Genomic DNA, 16,208 nt, shown 5'->3' on the forward strand with positions numbered 1-16,208 from the left:
AATAGAGCAACTTCAAAAGCATTTCAGAAAAACAACAAATCCCATTCAGTAAAAAGTCTGAGTGCTAAAAAGTATATATTATATGGTATATACTAGTGGCCTGGTGCATGAAGTTTGTGCATGAGGATCAGGCCTAAACCAGCAGTCGGACATCCCTCTTGCAATCTGGGACCACTGGCTCCTAATCGCTCACCTGCCTGCCTGCCTGATCATCCCCAACTGCCCTCCGCTGCTAGCCTGATCTCACCCCCCCAATAGCCCTCCCCTACTAGCCTGATCTCGCTCCAATGGCCCTCCCCTGCTAGCATGATTGCCCCTAACCCCTGCCAGACTGATTTCACCCCCAACTGCCCTCCCATACTGGCCTGATCACCCCTAACAGCCTCTGCCTCGGCCCCCACCGCCATGGCTTTGTCTGGAAGTCAGATGTCCACATGATGGCTGGTCAACCATATCACCCTTTTAGTAGTATAGATAGATTATATAGAATAGGTTTGCTTATTTGGGGGGGGAGCCTTTTTCAGCAGGAGGAGATGCTATTGGCAGACAAAAATACATAATCCCTATATCTGGACTAATAGCCAGCCATATGCACTATACTACCAAACCAGTCATTAAAAAATTGAACCGCTTTCTTACACCTTTCACCCATCAGCCCTTGCACCCCCCCACTCTCTGTCTCTCTCTGTCTCTGTCTCTTTCTTCCTCTCTCTCTCTCTCTCTCTCTCTCTCTCTCTCTCTCTCCCTCTCCCTCTCCCTCTCCCTCTCCCTCTCCCTCTCCCTCTCCCTCTCCCTCTCCTTCTCCCTCTCCCTCTCCCTCTCCCTCTCGCCTTGCCAGCATCCTGGGGCAGCTGCTGATCAGACACACCTCTCTCTCTCTCTCTCTCCAAAAGGTTAGCAGTTCAGCCAACTCAACAGTCCCCACCCACCTGAGCCTGCTGCGCCCACAGCATGGCATTTGGTAGTCCCTTTGGTCATTTTGGATGTTACAAACCCTGGCTCTTCATATATATAGATATCTTAAAATTTGATTCCCATCCATTTCAAATCATTATGTTCATTAGAAAATTTTTAAAAAGTTATCTCTAAGTGTAACTGCTCAATTTTCACATTTTTTATGCAATTGAGCAAATGAATCTCCTACATTTATAATTATTTTTAAACATCATTGTAAATGAACATTTTAATGGTTTAGATTAAAATAATGATTTTTTATATAATAACCATATATAAAGCAAATTGTCACAATAAACATTTTCTGTTACTTTAACACTGCAATGTTCAGATGGTTGAAAACAGAACTTGACTTTTAATAAATATTTGATAAATAAGTTGTTGTTTTTAGTTTGTTTTGGTTGTTAATCCTTACCTGAGGGTATTTTAAAAAATATATTTTATTGATTTTTTTACAGAGAGGAAGGGAGGGGGATAGAAAGCCAGAAACATTGATGAGAAAGAAATATCAATTATCTGCCTCCTGCCCACCTACTACTGGGGATGTGCCAGCAACCAAAGTACATGCCCTTGACCAGAATCGAACCTGGGACCCTTCAGTTCGCAGGCCAATGCTCCATCCACTAAGTCAAACCAGTCAGGGCCTGAGGATATTTTTTCCATTGATTTTTACAAAGAGGGGAAGGGATGGAGGGAGGATGAGTGGAAGAAGAAGGGGTGGCGGGGGAAGGGGAGAACAACATCCATGTGAGAAAGACACATCAATTGGCTGTCTCCCACAGGGACTCAGACCTGGCCTGGGATTGAATTTGCAACCCAGGTATGTTGACCAGGAACTGAACCAGGACCCTTCAGTGTATGGGCCAACGGCTCTAAAAATCCTGTATCACTTTCCAGATGGATTCTGAAGGGCAGTGTGTTTTCTTTCCTTTGACCGGTCATTTTCCATATTATTCTTCCCTTTTTACAGAAATAAAAATCCAAACAAACAATTCAGAATCATCTTAATTCTTATTATAGGCTGCGCAAGCATTTTTAAGGTATTTATCTGCCCGGGTCCACTCTGCTGTAGTGTACAAATCTCCTTCAGAACAATGACATAATGCATTGGTTTACTCATCACATCTAGATTGCTTGTGCTGCTTCCCAAGTTTGCTACGTCCTTAGAGACAATTCACAAGACTCTCTGCTTGAGTTTTCTACTGCACTGTGTTCGATTCTAGAACACAAAAACACTTTTATTTTTTGCAAACTAAACAAAACAGTAAGCTGTTATGTGCTGCCATCTAGTTAGATTACTCTATAAAACAAACGTTTAATGGCATTTCCATGAACTTGCAGGAGTCAGTGCTCTGTAGCATTGAGGTCAGAAAACCTGCACATTCCAAACTGTTCCTCCAAAGGTATTGCATTTCTTTATTCAGATTAGCAAAAGGCATGTGAAAATCACCTGTGTGTGTGCAGGAACACGTGCTGGATATGCTAGCCCTGAGCTCTTTGGCACGTGGAGACTTTACATTGAACCCAGCTCCTCCTTTTCTCTCTGAACTGTAGAGTTCTAGAGGGACAGCAGGAGCTTGGTTTGGGGACCCAGAATTGCTTTGTAATTACTTCGTGTTGGTGCTTAAATAAGAGTTAAGTATTGCAGCACAGTGTGCTGCTTATGCTTTTTACTTAGGAATTAAGCGAAGCAAAGTTACTCAATACTATTTAGTCACAAAGAGGCAACGTGGAGTCCACATAATGTGCAATCCAACAAAAGCATTATAAAATGCTGTTATTCTCAAAACAAATGTGAGAGCAAGCGAATGCCTGTGGGTGGCTTGGTGGGGCTGAGAGTCATGAGCACTTCTGGCAAAACAACTGCCAGTGCATTTCTAACCGATGATGGGTCAATCTCCGCAATTTCCTAAACACAGACGAGGGCATTCTTCCCTTCAGGGGCACACACGTCAGAACCCTGGCGACCTTGTCCAAGAGCTCGGTCCTGGAGAGGGCACCGCCTGACCTCCCGAGATCTCTTTCTCAGGGTGACAAGAGAGCTGCTGGTTTTGCATTTTGCTCCCAACCAAATCACTACACTAAGTATGGATGCTTTGGCAGGGGAGAAAGTAAATGGTACTGGCTTGGAGGAATACGAAGCACCTCAAGTTTTCAAAAACAGTGCCACGTCATGCCGAAAGAAGTTAACCCACGGAACCATGGTAACCTAACACAATGAGAACCAATGTTTTCTCTGGCTGCTAATCAGAACTAGTAAACATGGCCAATTTACACGACAGCTTACAAACTGAAACAGCCTACAGATGCTGTCTACTCTTAACCAAGGAAAGAGTTATGTTCTAAATGAACTCCTTAGCCATCTAATTCCACACAACATTGCAGCTGGAAGGGATCCTAGGCAGTGTTCTCCCCGGCACCCTCATCAGTAAGGATAAATGTTCTGACAAAAGTACACAGATAATTGATGGCAGGACTAAGGTCAACGCTAATGCTGAACAATAACCTTTGGGGCATCCATTTTGGTTAATTTGCTACACTGCTAAATGAAATGACACAATACATAAATTTGATTTGTGGACCAGTCTATTGTTTTGAAACAATTGAGCCCTCCGAGTGTTTTCAAATTGCCCTCTTTTCTATCATATCATTGTTGAATTGCAAAACTGGCTACTCCATTGACTGATGGAAGCTGGCTCTTCACTGTGTGCCAGCAGAACTGGGACTCCTTGCACTCTGTCCCAGGAAAACAGTAATCTAAACAGACAAAGGAGCATGACTACAGACAGAATAAAGGAGGGTAAAATCTTCAACAAGAGGTCTGGCATACTGCCTCCTCCCTCCGATGCACTCTGATATATAGTATATCTTCCTCTCTCTCTGAGGCTGTTAAGACTATGGAGGCTGCTGACCACAGTCCTTCTCGTTTTATGATTCCCCCAGCTCAATCAACGAGTCTTTAAAATTGCTGCAATATAAATCCCTTTGGGAGCTTAGTGACCTATTTATTTATGTTTCTTTTGGTTCTATGTTTTATACTTTTTGGTAGTATGTTTTTTATCTAGAACATTAAAATCTATAGAAAAGGATTACATTTGTTTAGCTAATGATCATTTCCCAAAATTCCACTTTATATTTTAAAATCATTCATAAAGAGGCAAAGGAATATTACATTCTAGATGCTTTAAAGTTAAATTGCTTTCTAATGATTTTAGAAATACTATTTTGTATTTTGGATTAGGTCAGCATAAAGTCATTGATTTTGATAAGAGAGGAGCACACATGGGCAACAATTTCATCCCTTAAGAAAGCAGATACCTAGTGAAGCATTATGTTAGCATTATTGGGAAGTTTGGATCAGCCTTTTATGCTTAGTCTTCATTAAGATCAACTCTTCTGATCTGGGCTTTCAAGTACACTACCTATTAATTGTGAGGTTGTTTGCCAGAGATACTCTTACCTAGCTTACTGGTCTGGGACTAGTCTCACTCATATATCCTCGTCAACTCCACAGTGCCTCTGACATTTCATCTGGGTCTGCTTTCACATCAGTCCATGTGTCCTATGAATGAACTTTCGTGGTTTCCAATAATATACAACTAAAATAATGTGATGTATGAGGAAATGAAAAGGAAGATTGGGCAGAAATGGATGGTAACAGACAGATTTGAAGACCGTTGTAGACTATTTATTTCTGTACTTTGCTCCATTTATAAACAGCGTTCCTTCAGTTAAGAGATGTAAGAAATGCCACAATCTAACAACCCACTGAGTGCTGTGACAAGCCACTGCTAATTTGGAGTGGCAGGGATAAGGCTCCAGGGTATAACAAAGACCTGAAAGTGAAAAGATGTAAACAGCAATGCCTTCCCTGGGCAAAGCACAGAAAGATTGCTGAGCTGGGAAACATTTACAGTAAATGTGAAGTGAGCCCAGCTAGTGTAGTTCAGCCAAGAGGCCACTGGTTCCACTCCAGGTCAGGGCACATGCCCGAGTTGCCTGCTCAATCCCCTATAGGGGGCAGGCGGGAGGCAGCTGATTGATGATGTTTCTCTCTCATGGATGTTTCTATCTTTCTATCCCTCTCTCTTCCTCTCTATCTAAAAAAAAAAAAAAAAAAAAATCAATAAAATATTTATTTTTTTAAAGTGAGATAGGAATGTTCACATGAATAAATGTCCAGACCACTGCAAATGAGTCCCTTGCTGGTTTATAGGCTCCAGATAGGATTGTGCAGGCAACAGAGTGGCGTGGCCTCCAAACTGTATTGTCAATATCCTGGCAACCTTAATACTATCTCTAAAATTTACCAAAGAGCTCTGGCTGTGATTCTCAGTGGTTAGAGAATCAGCCCAAACACTGAAGAGTCAGAGGTTTGATTCCAGTCCAGGGCACATACCTGGGTTGCAGGTTTGATGCTAGGTGAGTGAGAGAGGGAAGCAATTGATGTGTCTCTCTCACATCAAGGTTTCATTTCTCTCTCTCCTCCTCTACCCTCTCTTCTGCTCTCTCTCTCAAAAATCAATGGAAAAATATCCTTGAATGAGGATGAACAAAAAGTAAAATAAAAAAATAAAATTTATCAAAGGGTATGAAAGCCTTCTGCCATATAATATGGATGCTATCAGCAAAAGATGACTAATACACTTTCACTCAGGAAAGAATGAGAGAAATCTCTCAAATTCCTTCACTTTGGGGTTTGGAGATAAAGGATATATTTAGTCAAAAGCAGAATGTTAAATTCTAAAAACATTTGACAATTCTACTATAAATGTATAATATAACTTGTGAAACTAAATCTATACCACTGCTCTGGAGTACTCATTCTCAGTCCCAGCTGCTCAATAACCCAGTGATGTTATCTAGAATTTGAGGTACAGAATATAACTGTTTAGTTCCCCAGTAAGATGAGATAGATTATTCATCTTTGAAAGAGAAAATGAATAAGGAAAATAGTTTATCACTAGAAACGAATGCATTGAATCAATCAGTGCACCTTCAAAAGTTGGTTATTTTTACTATTTTGCAGAGAAGATGATCAGATGGATGAAACCCATGCTATCAAATGTAGGCCAGTGCAGCTGACTCTGAAAGATATCCCATCCACTTCGGCATTTCAGTTTCAACTGAAATATTCTACAGTTTCACTTAAAACTAAATTGGCTTCAAATAGGAATTTTCTTGACTTCATTTTGGGTTGCCAAAAACTAATTAACTCAAAAATAGTTTTAAAAAATTGCTTCTTAATCACAGTAGAGTGACTTTAATATGGTTTCAATATATCAGTTTCCTCATGACATAACTATAATATAAATATTATCCATTTAATTTCTTCTTAAAAAATGGGAGCCTTTTTGAATTGTTCATCATTTTTACTTTTAATCTTTAAAAGCCTAAACAGTTTTTCTAAATAAAAAATGGGACTCATCAGGTACCTATAGAAATTAGTCTAAAGAAATATTGATAAAAGCATTCAAGCCTGTACCATAGAAATATAAAAACAACAAACACATCAGGGGGAAAAAAAGAAGAAGAAGAAAAAAAAAAAAGTGATTCTTCTTGGTAAGATGAGTTAACATTCTAAATATATTTCCATGAAACAAAACTGACATATATCTGAGTTCAGTAGAACTTATAACACAAAATAACAACTACTTAGCACTTAAGAGTTTGCGAAGAGTTTCTCAGTTAACTCAAGAAATGATACCTATCTAGAAATAGGAATGCTAGCGTGTCTACAAAGCAAATGCTGCAAAGATAGCACGCACATTAGGCAGCTGCTCAGTCCATCAATACTGAGTACCTACTGTGTGCCCATCCAGTCAGGTCATCAGTTCTATGCTACTAGTACCCATGGATGATGGTTCATCAATTATGGCATTGGTGCTACAGAGTTAACATTTTTCTACTGCTACCCAAACGAATACTGGCCTCTTTACATGATTTATTTAAGTAAGTAAAAGAGTGTGGCCAATTCAGGATTACCTCACATTTATTTAGCAGCCCAGTTTCTTGCAGCCGTGACCAGATGCTCTGTATCCGTCCAGCATGCTCAGGGTGGGTGGTGGAATTGCCACAAATGCACTGGTGTTTCAGCATCAGAGGGTCATAGGCAATTCCTGCCGAACAAGAACACACAGCACAAGACTGAGTAATAATGCATAGTTAGATGACAATATGATTACTCAGAAAGGCATTCTTTTTCAAATAAATTTACTAATAGAGAAATAATAACTATCCATCAATTCCCAGGAGCACATAAGAGGTATTTAGTCCTGTGTATCTGGACATATAAGCAAAAACTCACCCCTGGATTAATCAGCACTCAGACCCTAGCTTAGTAAATCTGTAAAGTACATGAAGATGGTAATATTTTTTAAAAAATATTTTAAAACTTTAGAATAAAAACAAAACAAAAACAAATTTTACTGGTATTTTAAATCATTATGAAGTATTTTTGACAGTTAATTCAATTTAGTAGAGGTTTACATTTTATCACTAAAGCCACAAAATGAGCTGAGTTTAAATTGTGAATTTATTTCATGAGTAATTCTAGCCTCATTTTAGATCAGGTTACATCTTTGTAATAAATTGAAAGACTTTCTAACTGAGTGCCTATTCTGCTTATCAACTCATTCAAAGATGTGCAGGAAGAGTTTCTCCTTTGCTTATTGTGCTTTTCTCATAATTTAGGCCAATCTGTAAGCAATATGAGTATTGCAGATCTTATAATATTGTGGGACAATTGAAATATTTCTTTTTTAAAATAAGTTAAAAATTTTTAAATAAAATAAAAAATAAGTCAATTGCAATCCCTTTAGTAAAAATTAAAGATACTTAATGAATAAAGTCTGCTTTTAACCATGAGTTAATGTATTTCATATTTCAGTTAGACCCTACACTGGGAAAGATTTCATAAACACTTGATGAAATGAACTACGAAAGTTAGAAAAAAATAGAACTTATTAAAGTAACAAATTACATTATAATTATAACTGGTTAATTTTGAAAAAGATTTACACCCTTAATCCAATTCCTGGGAGGGAGAACACATGTCACTTACAAAACTGCCTGGCATAAGAAATTATTTAACTAATATTCCAATAAATTAGCATCAAAATACATTCTCTGGGGAATGAAGCGAGGGCAGAAGAATCCATGTCAAGATATTAAAAAGCAAAAGCAATTATATATTCAAAAACAGTTAAGTACCAACTATTTGGGTTATAAAATAAGCTTAATTAATTTTATTTCCCCTTTGACTTAAGTATCATACTAGAAAAATATTACTGAAGAGGGGAAAATATTCGTTCCTGAGTATACTAAAATTATGCTGAAGAATGACATATATATTCTGAAACCATGTGGTAATAATTATATCTAAGTATATATAATATTCATTCTTAACACTCAAATAGCCTTAAAATCTATCTCTAGACCCCTGAGCCTTTCACATTATCAGCCTCAGTAGTGATCTCTTCTCTTAGCAGTATGCTTGCACAGTCGTCTATTCAATTACCCATTCACAGTCTCCATTTGGATGTGTCAGTTTTGAGTTCATGATCTTAAACCTCACCCTTTTTCCTCATTTCGGAAAAGGATATCATGATCCACCATTGTTCATGCAAGGAATCTCAGTGTCCTCTTGACACTCCCTATCCAATGAACAAATGTAGTGTGTATTTTCCCTCTAAACTATGTCTTGAATTACTTATTTCCAATGCCAAAACCATATACAATCAATCCAAGGTGCTATTTATTATCTCTAATCTGAACTCCTGAGATAGCCCTGTAATAGGTTACCTGACTTTCACTCTATTCCATCTGCCACACAATAGCTGATGGGATTACCTTTTCTCAAGGTCAGTCTATAGATAGGCCCCTCCCCTTTTTCCAGCTTCATGCACACACCTCCCTATCCTGATCTCTTCTCCCACAAAGGCCTACCTTCCATTTCACAAAAGGATCATAATCATACCAGCCTTGCATTCTTCATACATGCTGCTCCATCTATGCCAAAATTGTTCCTTCCAGCCTTCATTTGGCCAATTCCTATTCATTCTCCAAGGCTGTTTTAATGTCATTCTTCAACAAAGCATCCCCTGAGATCTCTACATTCGGTCTCCTACCATAGCACTCACAGCATCTTCTAGGTTTTCAGAGCATTTATCACACTATCTAATGGGTGTATAATTTGTAAATTATGATATGATCTATGAAAACACAGACTAGAGTTGTATTGTTTAATCTCTGAACTGTTAGTTTCTGTAAACATGCTTGGGATATAGCAGGTTCTCAAAAGTATTTTTCATGAATAAAAAATATACATACAAAGGAGCAAAAGTAGTGAGTATGAGAAACACAGGGTTTACTCATATTTGTTTATTAATTATTGTGTTTATTTTCCATAGGAATATCTATAAACCTACTTTTGTCCCATCCTATAAATGATAGATGCAAGAACTAGGTCAGATATCTCTCTGATGAAGCCTTCCTTGATGAGCCTAACTAGTAAATCTCCTTGGATTCCCGGAGGTCTTGTATCCTTCTTTAGCATAATACCTTTTATGTTACATCTTATCATCCTATTGGCAAGTATCTCTAAAATAGGCATTTATTGTGCTCACCTTTATATCTATGTGACACTTTGCACTAAAGGAAGTGAATAAATATTTTTAAATAAAGTCCAAATAGAAGAAGACAGAAAGGAAAGCGAGCAATCATAAAAAAAATCCAAAATATAAAGATATAAAGGATGTGTCTTCACAATTCAGATGTATCAAGTATTTATGAGTTGCTATTATCTAACAAAAATGATTTAACATATTTCAACCACAGTTTCATAATACACAAAGTAAAGAATACATTAGTGATACATAAAAATGAAAAATATAGTATCTCCCTCATTTTAAAACATATACTTCAATAGTAGAGATTCAAATAATTAAGTTGCTTATTATTATTATTATTTTTTTTTTACTATTTCATCTCTTGGTATATCTAACTTCACCTCAATAGTAACTGCTCCTCTTTTAATATTTTCTCTATAAATCACTGCCAACAAAAATTATGAAACAGGTTACAGTACCTGGAAGTTATTGCCAAGTATCTGGAGATTATAACATAAAGTCCAGGAGCTCTTAGAAAGACATTTGAATTTAAGGAGGAATAAATAAAGTCTGGAAACGTATACCTGCACTTATTCATCTTAATGATGTAGCAATGAGGTGTTAACAGGTAGACTGCAAGGTGAGAGTTTAACCTCATCCTTCATCTCCATTCTTTCCCTTTTTTTCTTTTCAGAAACAAAGACTTATAGGGTGAGAAGCAATCCTGCTCTTCTCTTTGGGATTCATATGGAATTCTACTTTTCTCTGACCCTTTCTGCCCCATGGGTTACCACTTGCAACATAAACCAGTGGATCCATCTCTCTCATAATCAATGGGATGAGTTAAAATTAGGATCTGTGGAAATACACAAGAGTCTTAACATAAAGTATTTACCTGCATTTTAAACCCTATTAATTTATTTTCTACAAAAAAATCCTCAAAACATTTTGATACATATTTTGGACTTTGTGCTTTCTCTGGATTTTAGTTTTATTAAACAAGGTAAGTATTCAAAGTACCTTACTAGCTTTCGCAGAAGTTGGTTTAGTGGAGCACCATGGTTCTATTGTGCATTAGACTCTAACTAAAGAGATACTATTACAAAGAAATAACTTAACTCACAGATTACGTAAAGTAACATAGTGTTGGGGTAAAGAAGGCTTTAAATTGTACTGGGTGGTAGGGAAGATAAAGTCAATCAAGTTTACGTGCCATTAAATTCTTGTTTCAATGAATGCCATTTGGCATGAACAAGCACAGTGACATCATTGGCTGCCGTGCTGTGAATCGAGGGCCGAGAGCCACATCTCTGCTAGGAATCCTTGAATAGAAGAGATGAGTAAGATAGAATACTCTGCCTTTTCCTTAGTTATCAGATCACATAAAAACCACCATGCCTTGGCTTTAAGCAGAATGAAAAGAGCACCTCCTAAATTGAGTATTATTACGCAGGTTCAAATACAACATAAAACCCACTTTAATATGCGGCAACCTGACACTACAACACACGCCCTTCATTGTCATTACAGCAGCTGCATGATGTGCTCTTCCTGTGCCTCCTAGAAATCTCTTCACCCAGGACCCGAGGGACACCAGGTAGAAGCTACCTCTCCATCTCTGCTTCTTGGTCCAGTCACTTCCTCACAGGAAATGAACTGGAGACTTCATCTTTCAACAATGGACTGAACTCAGCTATTTTCCCCTTGGAACATTGCTTTGTTCTTCATAAAAAGGGGCCAGTGTGGCTACTGCAATTGGCTGCTAGAAATCCACATAAAGAGTGAAGGCTTCAATGGTGTGCCTTGAAAATTATGTGAGTTTAGTATTAACAACTTTTTTTAATCGTATCAAAAAATATAGATTTTTACAGGATGGATTTAAGCAAATAGCTTTGAACACATTTGTTTTCTCTTCCTCACTTTAAAAAATATATATATTTTATTGACTATTTACAGAGAGAAAGAGAGAGGGATAGAGAGTTAGAAACATTGATGAGAGAGAAACATTGATCAGCTGCCTCCTTCACACCTCCCACTGGGAATGTGCACACAACCAAGGTACATGCGCTTGACTGGAATCAAACCTGGGACCTTTCAGTCTGCAGGCAGATGCTCTATCCACTAAGCCAAATGGTTAGGGCTCTTCCTCATTTTTTAGTGGAACAACTTTAGTGTGTGAGATTGTATCACTTTCTTCTAAAAATAAAACCACTAAGTATTCCCAAGAAACATTCCTGAATGTCACTTTTGATTTTTTTTAATATACAACAAATAGATATTAAAGTTTCAAAATAAAGGAGTTTAATGCTTAAAAATATTTGTTTACAAACATGATACAAATGAAAGCCTTAAGAGTTCTTCTCCAAAATGAAGATCATTAGGAACAGGAAACTGAAAAGTGGATTATAAGAGTATTGAAGGCTACAGAGGAAATTTAAGTTTGGATTAAAGCCAGAACAATATGTGGAGGAGTAGAGTGAAAACTGTGCATTTCATTTCCTCTGGATTTGGAAAACTACTAAATGAAAGTTACCAATTATATACATGCTTTTAATCCCTATGACAGTGGAGGGGCTAATATACAGTGGATATAAAAATTATATAGCTTGCATGGTTTAAAATAATTATTGAGCCTTTTTATTTTAAAAATTCAAGTGTTAGAATGCGACATTTTTAAGGTCAATCAAGATAATAAGCAGGGTTGTCTCTATTAAATTATATAACATTGAAATCACTTAACTATTCTTTAACCAGAACAATAAATTCAAATAAATTTTACTTTCACAGTTTTTAGATTTGACCTAGTCGTGTGTTTATGACTATATCTATGTGATATATTTGCTATACAAATCATTTGCTGATTCAACTAAAATTTATTGAATGCCTGTTAAGTATAAATTCCAGTGTTTTTAAAACATAAATTTATGAAAGTTCTTACTTAGCCCAGAAATATGCCTTCTCAAGTCCATTAAATATTAAAATAATCTTAAGTTCATCTCCCTGCTTGTGTTTAGAATATAAACTCTGATAAATGCTAGGAAGCTGACATTAAGAAAAATAGAATAATCACCTGAAATGACCAGTATTTAGGCTGAATGATTAAGTTCTGCTTATGTCAGGTATATTATAAGATTTGCAATACACTCTTTCACCAGGATTGTTCTAAGGCCTACAGACGTGTCCATTTGGCAACACTGTTTTCTCAGACTTCTAGGATTATTCTCATATTGAGAGATTTTGCTTCACTCATATCGAAGAGACAAGTAAAGGGAACCAAAGCATATCAGAAAAGGGCTGCTCTTCTTAGCCAAGAGAAAAAAATCTATCAGTGGGACTTGTGATAGTAGACAGCAGCCTACGTGGGAATAGTGCCACAAAAATATACAGTTAAGCTCACGTATAAAATAAGGAGATTGTTTGGAGTGAATGGAATTGGCATGATGATAGGCTGGTTTTGACTCTGTGTTCTCGGTAAGCTTAAGGCTGAATAATAACCACTTTTAGGAAAAAGAATTGAGAAGTAAGTAATTCTTAAAGACCATGCTCAAAAGCATTCCTCTGCAACATATATTTGGCTTTGAACAAAAACCAGGGGTAGAACCAGGCATGAGTGATCCAAGCGGCTTCCGCTCGCACTGGGCTGCAGCCCTGGGTCGTCTGGGAGACTGGGACAGGACTGTTCTGCTCCAAGAAATAAAGGGATCGGAGGCAGTGGCTAATGTGGTAAAAGAAATATATCCAAATATGCCCGGCCTGCAGCTCTGGGTATAAAATGTTGGCTTGTGGCAAAACATTATGAAAAGTAGCTCTCGTACATATTTTGTCAGGATATCTGACAAAGTTAAATAACTTGCCGTTTTCATTCATTGATTTTTAATTTTTTTTTTAAATGATACCGAGGCTTTGGAATGTCATTTCATAAAAGGTATTTTATCTTTTCTAAGCACAAAGGGGTGCCTGAGGTCACAAAAGCCACACAAAGGAACTCTGAATCCTCCAAATTGATTAAAACATAAGTCAGATAACCTATGAGCCCCTATGAATTCTCCCTGAGCAGCATCTAAATTATGAATCCCTTAGGCCACAATAGCTTTCACTAGAACAGGCAGTTTGGGAATCTGGAGCAAGAACAGGGTCAAAGGAATAGAAAGGGATAGTTCCTTTTTAGAGGGAACAGCACCCCTTTTTCTCTTTGTGTTCTAGACTTGACCTTCCTCTGACATTGGGATTATCTGGTTTGTTTTCCTCTGTAGCCAGATGCTGAAATATTAAACACAGCTGTGGGCAAAGGAATAGGTTGGTTGAACAGCCCAACCGGCGGTGCCATAAAAAATGGAAGTGGAACTAATTATATGGAATTAAGTTTGGTTTGCTTGGCACCTTTGTCTTCCATGAGGCACTTGCATGGGAAGTCAGAAGAAGACAGTGAAACAAAAGAACAAGAAAAACAACCGAGAGAGGGACACTTTCAGATTCCAATGTAACTGAGCATCATAAATTTCCTAGTGGCCAGCACTGCTAGTGGGAAGAGATTGTGGAACAAGGCTTAAAAAAAAAAAAAAAAAAAAAAAGTTGTAGGGATTTTTGTTTCCAAAAGGGACCCATGCACCTGTTGATGTGTTTTCCAGGCCCTTGAATGATAACAATTTATGAGGCTATTAATACTAAGCCCAAGATTTATCAGATGTGCTGTTTGTCTTGCAGCCAATATAACCTCATAAAACGTAGGTTGCTTTGGGTTAAAATGGAGCGTTCTGCTGTTGGAGTTATTCAGAGCATTTAAATCGGTTAATCCTACAAGAACGGTACATTTAGCCTGCCTATTAGGGAGAGTCTTTGGGGATTCCTACCAGTTGCAGAGCCAGGCTGGAGCGGGCGGTGCACGGCTGGGTGGGGTAACATGGAGGCAGCAGGGGAGGAGAGAGTCCTGGAGACAAGAGGATGTTTCTCTAATCCATCCATGCCAACCACAGCCAGCGGAGCTTGGCGCGCACGTGCGTGCTGGGGTTCCAGGAAGGGCTGCTGCCAAGGAAAAAGCACAGTAGAAAGAAACGTGAGCTCAGCATTGAGGGCGACACTGAGAGCGGCATGTCAACAAATTAAGTTCATCAGGTCAGCAACATAATAAACGGTGTGAAGGCAAAAGAGAAAAATAACACAGAGAAAGGGAGAGAGGGGGGGAAAAAAAAAAAAACAGAAAAAAAAACCAAGGTCTAGTCAATAAATCCATTCAACAGATGTTTTCACACTGACAGCCAGGGCCTGCCTGCTTGGCTAAGGAGGAGGTGATGGCAGGAGGCCTGTCAGTTGGAACTGATTGAAAGAAGCAGACCTTTACCCTCCAGAAGAACAAGAGGAACGTCGACTTGGACTCATTTCCTATTTTGATACCAACGTCTTAAATGCAGCCCCAGAATTGTTGCAACACCAAGTGAGAGAACAATTCAGCTGCTTTCCAACTGCCAATGAGCTTGATTCTGGAAATTCTGTCTTGATCAATGTCAGTAATATTGTTAGTGAAGTCTACTAGATGCTAAAATTTACCAGTCAAAGGGCTCAATTTTGACACCTTTCACTCTTCTTATCATGATACAGGGTGATGATAAATTTTTTGTAGGTTGTCTGATATAATCTCAATAATATAAAAATAGTTTTGTTTAGAGAGTATTAAATATAATCTCAGTGATTTAACCATGTTAAATCATTTTCAAACTTCTCAAGTTATCAAATTAAAGAACCAGAATCTGGAAGATTCATTTAGTCTGTCCCTCTGTCTCCAAAAAAGAAAATCTCTAAAACACAGATAACTATTAACTATCAGTGACTATTTCCTCTTTTCACCAGCATAACGTTTGAGTTCCTTTTTATGTTTCTTTTATTTTTAACATAAAAAAAAAAACCCTGAACATCTGGGTAAAGAAACTGATATTCTGAAAGATTAACAGTCTTTTAAATAAGAGTCAAGTTCCTATAATTTAAAAAATGTACATGCATGCCCTTCTGCTTTGATCTACTTGGCTAGTATTTACTTTTTCAAGACTTGATGCAAACATCACCTGTCCCTAAGGAGGCCTTACTTTAAACTTCCTGTTATGCTCGGTGTTCCCCTACCACCCACTCTATGCCATTATAGTCATACACATCCTGTATTTCTAGTTTACGTTGAATCCAACTTGGTACATCCTAAGTGTATAAATTGCTGAGAATGCTAACATATATAAAACACAATTCATATCATCTGGTTTAATGTAATTATACATTTCTCCATATAGGAGTTAATACTACATATAAACAAGAGTTATGATTATAAACATATATTTAGTTATAGACCATAGGTAGGCAGAGATGTTCCAATTTAGAAATATATTAAGAATCATTTTATATATTAAGAATCATTTAATATATTAAGAAGCCGAAACTGGTTTGGCTCAGTGGCTAGAGCGTCGGCCTGCGAACTGAAAGGTCCCCGGGTTCGATTCTGGTCAAGGGCATGTACCTTGGTTGCGGGCACATCCCCAGTAGGGTGTGTGCAAGAGGTAGCTGGTTGATGATTCTCTCTCATCGATGTTTCTAACTCTCTATCCCTTTCTCTTCCTCTCTGTAAAAAATCAATAAAATATATTTTTTAAAAGAATCATTTAAAAT

General features: G+C 37.7%; 1 protein-coding gene across 1 annotated transcript in view; it reads right to left on the minus strand.

The window, feature by feature from the left end:
* The window catches only part of HDAC9 (histone deacetylase 9), an 817,093-nt gene that overhangs the window by 224,640 nt on the left and 576,245 nt on the right, over positions 1 to 16,208 (minus strand). The window contains exons 14-15 of the mRNA XM_036429233.2: positions 14,414 to 14,582; positions 6,940 to 7,073 (exon numbers count right to left, since the gene is read on the minus strand). Coding sequence (XP_036285126.2) covers positions 6,940 to 7,073; positions 14,414 to 14,582 — 303 coding nt within the window. The remainder of the gene's footprint in view (positions 1 to 6,939; positions 7,074 to 14,413; positions 14,583 to 16,208) is intronic.

The sequence above is a fragment of the Pipistrellus kuhlii genome, unplaced genomic scaffold, assembly GCF_014108245.1.
Source record: "Pipistrellus kuhlii isolate mPipKuh1 unplaced genomic scaffold, mPipKuh1.p scaffold_m20_p_10, whole genome shotgun sequence".
Taxonomy (NCBI): domain Eukaryota; kingdom Metazoa; phylum Chordata; class Mammalia; order Chiroptera; family Vespertilionidae; genus Pipistrellus; species Pipistrellus kuhlii.